At 34.5% G+C, this 8,872-nt stretch overlaps 1 protein-coding gene across 1 annotated transcript; it reads right to left on the bottom strand.

Moving 5' to 3' along the window:
* Positions 1-7,497: 7,497 nt before the first annotated feature.
* On the bottom strand, positions 7,498-8,143 carry LOC131054161 (histone H2A). Its single transcript, XM_057988625.2, has one exon. It carries the CDS (start codon positions 8,054-8,056, stop codon positions 7,625-7,627), a length of 432 nt encoding a protein of 143 aa, XP_057844608.1. The 5' UTR covers positions 8,057-8,143; the 3' UTR covers positions 7,498-7,624.
* Between the last annotated feature and the right edge of the window lie 729 nt (positions 8,144-8,872).

The following is an 8,872-nucleotide window of genomic DNA, read 5'->3' on the forward strand; positions in this document are numbered from 1 at the left end:
TCAGGTGTTTCTCCCCTTCCTTGATTTAGGTTTTAGGTTGTTGCTGGTTTGACAAGGTTTTCTCTTGGCCTGTCCAACCTTGCTTTGTTCAAGGATCTCACCCCTATTTTTTGTCTCTCTTGCCACCTTAGGGTTGTTGTATTCGGTTCAACGCCCTTGTTTTGCATATTTTTTAATCAAAAACAAACTTTACTATTTTTTTTTTTTTGAAGATTCTTAATTTTATACATTTATTTAAGTACAAAATATTTAAGCCATCTTAGATGTGTTCTAAATATGGAGTGGAATCATAGGTAGAATAGTTGTTAATGAATTTTCTTTCCAAAGAGTTGAAATCCAGAAATTGTTAAAAATTAGGTGTGATGTTCATAATAGGTTTTGATACTTGCTTGTAAGGTTTAAACCTTAAGGATCATGTGATTTCCATTGAATAATAAGCACAATACTAAAACATAATATATAAAAATAATATATCCATGAATACACATTCAAGGCAAATCACAATGTATTTATCACAATCCACTATGACATAACAAGTAAATAGTTTTGATTTTTACCTATAGAGTTACAAGAATTTGATAAAGCATCTAGTTTGCATTACTTTTTTGGTACTAAGTACATTTTGAAACAAAAAATCTATTGTTTTATGTAATAAGTTAATAACCTTTTTTACTTTACCCATGTTTTTTCTCTTATTGTAAATTTACTCAACACATTTACGAAATTAGGTGTATAGGTGATTGCTGGTTATGATTTTATATTAGCAACATTTGAATACTTATTTAGCAATCAAACTTAAATGAAAAGTCGAGACCAAATTTGATATTTTTAAAAAGGGTATTTGGAGACCTTATAATTGAGGACAACTCTCTCAAGATATTGTCCTCGTAAAAAATGTGGAAGATGTAAGATATAAGATGAAATTTCTTCTACAAAGTCCTATCTTATGTAGCGAGCTTGTCTTTGAGGAGATTTTTTAGAAAAATCCAAAATCCTTAAATAACACAAATGTAAGGTACCCAAGTATTTAGAATGACAAATACATCTAAAAAAATATAATATGTATTATCTAAATTTATCAAATACTTTTTAGAAATGATGCTGAAATAAAGAAAGATGAATCAATGAAAGGGCATATAACTCAAAGGATAAATGTGAATAATAAATTTGATATTTATTACTATAAAACATTATATGTTCCTTGAACTCTCATTCATCTTGATGATGGATCACAGAATGTGATCTGAAACGTTGATGATTAAAAACTTACACACAATCAAATCCAGAAGTCACTCAACATTAAATGTATTTCAAAAGTGATGTTGAAATCAAGATAAATGAATCAATGTAAGGATATAATTCAAAGCATATATTGCTTAATTAATAAGAAGATCATCTTGACATGATGCAAGAGAAAGGAACTACTCTCCTCTACTCTGCAACCACAAACACAAAACATAAATACCAAAACACAACAGAGACTCTCTACAACATTTAATTCATTTATCAAAGCTACAAACTCATGATTACATACATTAATAACTCATATGACCATTCTATGGCCTCTTAGCTCTGTAACTATCTTCCATACACAAATTCTGTCTCCTCTACTCTACGCAGCCTTCACTAATCTCCTTTCCCTCACACAATTAGTCTTCACTCTAGCTGCAACTCGCACCTACACAGCCCCTCCCAAATCTGCTCCATCAATGCCCCCTTAATAACAATTTACAATCTGCTCGTCTATGGCGATTCACATTCTAAACCGATGTTATTTTGTCCACAACCTTAATAAATCCATTTGCAAATGAATTCATCAATTGTTAAAGTGTAGAAGTTGGATTGAAATATAAGAAATTATTTTGTGAATGTTCACTTAATGCGGCTATGTCCTTTATATGTGTGTTGACTCCGTCTATTTCTCTTTGATTCATTTTTTTTTTGTTTCTATGAAATCTGGTTGTCGTTATATTATTTATCACACTATCCATCGATTCCCGTTCCTCTTGTGCGTTTCATTTCATTCCTCTTTCATCGCATAATGTGGAATTGTAAGGGATTGTCTTTGCATGTCCCAATACCATTTGCTTGTAAGTATCTAAAGCCCTTTCAACAGATTCACTTTGTGCGAATCCTGCAGCCATTGCATCCGTGAAACGACATTTCTTCAAAGCATTTTGTCAAACAGTTCTCATGTCTATCTATGCTTCCACGTTTGAATACATGTCTAAGAGGGCAGTAGCAATTGCAACATCTGACAAAAATCTTAAATGTTCTATGATCGATGGATATACATGCCCTGTTCCTAAGCTTCGATTTCGGTGTAGGCAGTCACCTTACACCTGCCAATGAATGCTTCCAAACTGAATTTGGCCTATAACGTAATCACTCAGTGAAGGTTGCCTCAACATAGTTCCAAATCGCTCAAGAAAATAACGATGTCAATATCAACATCAGAGGAAAATAAAGCACTGCAAAGATAAAGCAAAGGGATGCCAGAGGAAACTAAAATTAAACCAAAACTTGAAGAAGTCTTTTTTTTTTTTTGGTTGGTGCCGATTGCTTGTCAGCCCGAGTGCTCCTGCACCAGACATGTCGGGTAAATGAAATGTTCCTTGAGTTGGGAACTCAGGAACATTGGAAGATGCATGGCACTGTGATCCCATATTTATTACTGATCCACTTCTGCTCCTTGCCTACAGGAGCCTTCCCGCTTCCACTATTTTGTGCTACCTCAACACACCAATTGCTTCTATTGGTGTTGTTTCGTATCTCTGAGCTACTTCCCACCACATGTTCACATCTCTAACCTCCACATTATTTTGGACTGTTGTTCTCTCTCCCTTTACTGCACAGTTGCAATAAATTGAAATCCAAACCACCTTTTCCCCTTGAAATCTGCCCTTTGATTGTTCACAGATTGTTGTGTTCAATCTTCTCCTCTTTCTCTATTCATTGATTTCTAGCATTACAACAAACTATGGAACTTAATTCTTTAGCTTGCTTCTCCTTCTCCTTTAGAGGATTCAATTTATACTTTTGACCATCTTTTTGGATGATGTACACATTCTTACAACCATCATGAATGACCTTCCTATCAAATTGCCATGGCCTATCCAACGACACATGACAAGCACTCATAGACATCACATCACATAACACCTCATCTTTATAAGAACCAATTTGAAAACTAACCACACATTGCTCATGCAAAGTCATCTCATGTCCCTCTTGTATCCATGAAACTTTCTACGAACTAGGATGCTTACACCTTTCAAACCTAATTTGTTTACCATCTCCTCTGAAACTAAGTTATCCGTACTACCACTATCTATTAGAACTTTGCAACACTTACCTCCCACCTTGCACACAGTTCGAAAGAGGCTCCTTTAGGATGGTTCCTCCTTAGTTGGCTTCGGATTCACCAACACTCTCCTCATCATGAAAGATTCACCAACTTTGGGATCTTCACCTTTCGCTGATGCATCACTTTCTTCATCCTCTTACCCCAAGTGATTTCTGGCTACACTCTTCTTGGTACCTTCTTGCATTTGAGGACAGTCAAAAGCATGATGACCATCTTCTCTGCACTGGAAGCATTTACCTTGGAACCCTCTGCTGCTACTACCACGTCCTCTTGATGAGAGCTCCTTTTCCTTTATGCTTTGGCCCACTTCCTTGCTCCATTTGGGCTTGGATTCTTCTTCAATCTGCTTTCCTTTGTTGCTGCTCGCTTGTCCTTTCTCAAACCTTTCATGACTTTTGGAATTGTTTATTTGCCTTCTCATTAACTTTTCCTCATCCTTGAATCTGGTAATCATTTGATTCCATCTTGTTATCCTGGGGTCTTCATTCATTACCTGCTCTTTCTGCAACTCCTTCCACCATAATGCAGCATGCCCTTTCAACTTTGCTTGAACTAACTTTACCCTTTTGCGGATCTGTGATTTCCTCCACTTCAAAGTATTCTTCTAGCTCCCCTATCCAATCAATCAAGTCATCTAGATTCAATGTTCCAGAAAAGCTTGCTTGCCACTTCAAATTTGTTAGTTTTTGTGATTCTCGAAAGAACCCTCAAAAATCTTTCTTCTCTAGGATCTATAGATTGTTCTTCTATTTCTTGTTCTTCCAATTCACCTCCTTCATCACTCACATGTTCTCTTTCATTTTCTGCAACCAATCTCACCTCATTTCTGATATCATTTCTCAAAATTGCTCTAGCACGTTCTCTATTTTGATCATTCCTCTTCGAGGCGGCATCTCATCACTCTTTCTATCACTCTTTCAATTACGGCTTCAAGCTCTCGCTAATTAAGACTTCTTTCTTCCATCTGCAACAGCCCACACGAGCTTCTTCACAACCGCTTCACACTTCCACAGGTCCTAGTGTATCCTCTACACGCTCAAGACAACAAACTCTGAAACCATCTGATGCAAAAGAAAATAACTACTCTCCTCTACTCTGCAACCACAAACACAAAACGCAATTACCAAAACACAATAGAGACTTCTCTACAACATTAAATTCATTTATCAAAGCTGCAAACTCATAATTACATGTATTAATAACTCATATTCAAATTGACCATTCTATGAACTCTTAGCTCCGTCACTATCTTCTATACACAAATGTTGTATCCACTCTACTCTACGCAGCCTTCACTAATCTCCTTCTCCTCACACAATTAGTCTTCACTTTGGCTGTAACTCACACCTACACAGACCCTCCCAAATCTGCTCCATCGATAAACCTTAAATAGTAATTTACAATTTGCTCGTCTATGGCGATTCACATTCTAGACCGATGTTATTTTGTCCACAACCTTAACAAACCCATTTGCAAACGAATTCGTCACTTGTTAAAGTGTAGAAGCTGGATCGAATTATAAGAAATTATTTTGTGAATGTTCACTTGATGCGGCTGTCTTTCATATGTGTGGTGATCGCGTCTGTCTCATTGATTCATATTTTTTAATTGACCTGCATATTTGCTATGAAATCTGGCTGTCGTTGTATCATTTATCACACTTTCCATCGATTCTCATTCCTCTTGTGCGTTTCCTTTCATTCCTCTTTCATCGCGTAATGCGGAATTGTCTTTGCACGTGCCAATACCATGTGCTTGTTTAATCAACAGATTCACTTTGTGCGAATCCTGCAGTCATTGCATCCGTGAAACGACATTTCTTCACAGCATTTTGTCAAACAGTTCTCGTGTCTATCTATGCTTCCATGTTTGCATACACGTCTAAGAGGGCAGTAGCAATTACAACATCTAACAAAATTCTTAAATGTTTTATGATCAATGGATGTCCATGCCCTATTCCTAAGCTCCGATTTTGGTGTGGACGGTGACCTTACACCTACCAATGAATGCTTCCAAACTGAATTTGGCCTATAATGTAATGACTCAATGAAGGTTGCATCAACATAATTCCAAATCAATCAAGAAAACAATGATGTCAATATCAACATCAGAGGCAAAATAAAGCACTGCAAAGATTAAGCAGAGAGATGCCGAAGGAAACTAAAATTAACCCAAAACTTGAAGTCATTGTTTTTTTTTTCCGAAGGGTTTAGAACCTGAATAACACATTAAACTATGTGAGAACTTTCCAAATCTTCTTAGTTGGGCTACAAAAAATTCTTTCAATAACCTAAATTTTTGTTGAGGCCATAATTGTGAGATTTTAAAGGATTGTAAAAAAGTGCTTACCATCCTGAAAGTATATATATATTTTCAACATGCTTTGCATCCCTTCTTGATTTGCTTTTATTTGATCGTATTTCTTATGATTGTATTTATATAGACAAATCAGTATTTTATCTCATCAACGCACAGCAACAGTTGAGAAATTAGTTGTGTTGTCTACTCTTATATGTAAGCAAACCCTATTAATATTCATAATAGAACATCAAATCTATGCATTTACATCTCTCTCTAAGTCAATAGAATATTATACTTAGCCAAATTAAATGTTGAGATAATTAGTATACATGTATTTGTATTATAAATATTCACTAATAACATATTAATGTATTTGTATTACAATTATTATAATTATTTTATTTCTTATTGTATTTTCTTGATTATTTAAAAATATAAAATTATGGGTCATAAATATATATAATTTATAATATAAATATTATATTATTGTTATGTTTGAAATTTTAATAACTTCTTACATGATTTATTAAAAAATTAAAAAATTATTCAATTATTAATCTTATAAAAAAATAAAATTTCTTTACCATAACACAAATTAAATCAAATAATAATATTGTACATTTGAGCTCCTTACAATGGAAGGATTACGGGCCCCTTGCCCCACTGACCACTAATCCTCCCAGCCTACCTATCCTAACTTTTTTTTTTAAAGTGCTCACCACTTTTTGTTTTAAAAAAAATTATTGTGCAATTGAGTTCTTTGAATCATCTTCATACACAAATTAATCTGTAATTAATCAATATACAGATTAATTTGTTTTTTCACATTTTATATATTAACAAAAATTACATCTTCATAGAATCAATTCTAATTATTTTTATGTTGTATATTTGAATTACAAATTTATATACAGATTATATATCATGTCAAAATAAAAATAAAAATAAATTACCATATTTTCTAAGATCACATATAAATTTTGCTATTTCCAAAAATCACTCAACATTAGTTACCACCAATACAACACTATTTATTTGGTTTGACCCCTAGGTTTTGTTGGTTTATAAATATGAGCAAATTACCCTCACTCTCATAATTTCATTCACCAATTTTCATCTTCTCTCAAGAAACACCTGCACCTGAAATTCATGATGAATCATAAAATTTAATCCAAAACATTGATAATATTAAAAATTTACATGGCCAAATTTTAAAATTACTTGACAGAGCATGCATGACACCATTGACAAACCAAACAGAAAACAGAAAAAAGGCACACACAAACAGTCAAACTTAGTGCGTGCTCTTTAAGCCATAATGTAAGAATCTCGATCTCATACATTTGTGGTGATTGGTTCTCACACTTCAATTGCATTTCGTAAACCTTGAAACTTTCTCCCAAAATTTAAAAGCAATCTGACAAACCCGGATTAGGGTACTCGCAAATTTCACCTTTTTTAACATTTCGCAAGCATTGTAAGATGAATGTTAGCACAGCCTATGCATTTCGTGTGTACCGCTCTAACTTCGTGTTATTTGATAAACCGTAACTTCTTAAAGGGTGGCTATGCATGGGCGTATTTACGAAAATATTTGGGAAACACACAAGACCGGATCTCAACTTCTATTACTTTTGTCAAGTCCCGAGATATCAACTGTTTTCAGAGGGTATTTCAAGTTCGTGTTATCTGATAACCTACGACTTGGTAAAGAACGACTCTGCATAGGTGTATTTTGCTTTACTTGATGACATAGTAACAGGCCATTTTTAAGCTCCAACAACAAAATTTGCTATAAATTTGAAAACACACAATACCGCAGCCATCAATCACCCAAAATATGCAAGAACAGCAGATTCAAAGAGGGAAGACAAGCACCTTTACAAAAGTGGTGTTATAAAACACCGTTTGAAATAAGCACCAACTGGTAAAAACCCATAGCCCTCCTGCACAGATCTAGGCTTTTGCCTTCTTGGGAGACTTAGGCTCCTTTTCTGAGGATGCAGAGGACTTCTTAGGTAAAAGCACCTGGTGTATGTTAGGCAAAACACCACCATGAGCAATGGTAACACCGCCCAACAATTTTCCCAATTCCTCGTCATTCCTGACAGCCAAAAGGATATGCCTTGGAATGATTCTGTTCTTCTTGTTGTCCCTGGCGGCATTTCCAGCAAGCTCCAACACCTCAGCCGCCAAGTACTCCATTACAGCAGCAATGTAAATAGGGGCACCAGATCCAACTCTTTTAGCATATCTACCCTTTTTCAGATATCTGGATACTCTGCCGACAGGAAACTGAAGGCCTGCCTTCACCGATTTAGAGACGCTCTTCTTCTTTGCTCCGCCCTTTCTTCCTCCCTTTCCGGCCTTGGCACCTCCTGACTCCATTATTGATCACTTGAGCTGAATTGCCAGAAAAACTTGAAATGAATTTTGAATTTTTCAAGCACAGACTCGCTACAATGTACTTTAAGACTGATTTCTGGTACTTATATAGAGCCTCTGCATTATATGTCCGAGGGCCTTCGTGACCCGTCCGATTTTATTAGGACCAACGGTTCAGATGGATTTCACTCCGATCCGTGGACAAACGGTTCAACCAATCAGTGTTTAAAAGTTCAAATTTAAATAAAAGAAGCGGGAAATGATTGCTTCGCGTCTAGACCGCTTTTACCCTTGAATCAAAAGTAGATTTGAACGTTAGTATTCAAACAAATGCATTAGCATATTATTCCCAAAAAAAAAAAAAAATTTACTGCTATTTGTTTTTTTTATTATTATTCAGTTTTGTTCAATAAAAAAAGATGTTTGAACTTTATAGGCTATTTTACATCATTCATAGTTATATAAGGTATTATTTATTTAATGTGCATACTTTATAGGCTATTTTACATCATCTTTTATTTTTGCCTTGTGTAAAGTTGATGGATTAGTTAAGATTGTAATGTGTGCAGATAATTATAAAACCTAGAAATTTATTGATTATTATTTTCTCATTAAAATATTTACTTACCTCTCAATTCATAATTATATTAGATGTCAATGTATTTATTAGATTTTAATTAAATAGTCACGAATAATTATATAAAATTATTTGTAAGCAAAAAGTATAGAGTGTGAGGATGAAATCATAATTATATAATATATGTTCACGGACAAAGGATAAGATCGTAATAAAAAGGATGTGATCACATGTGATGGCAC

The sequence above is a fragment of the Cryptomeria japonica genome, chromosome 9 (genome assembly GCF_030272615.1).
Source record: "Cryptomeria japonica chromosome 9, Sugi_1.0, whole genome shotgun sequence".
In the NCBI taxonomy this organism is placed as follows: domain Eukaryota; kingdom Viridiplantae; phylum Streptophyta; class Pinopsida; order Cupressales; family Cupressaceae; genus Cryptomeria; species Cryptomeria japonica.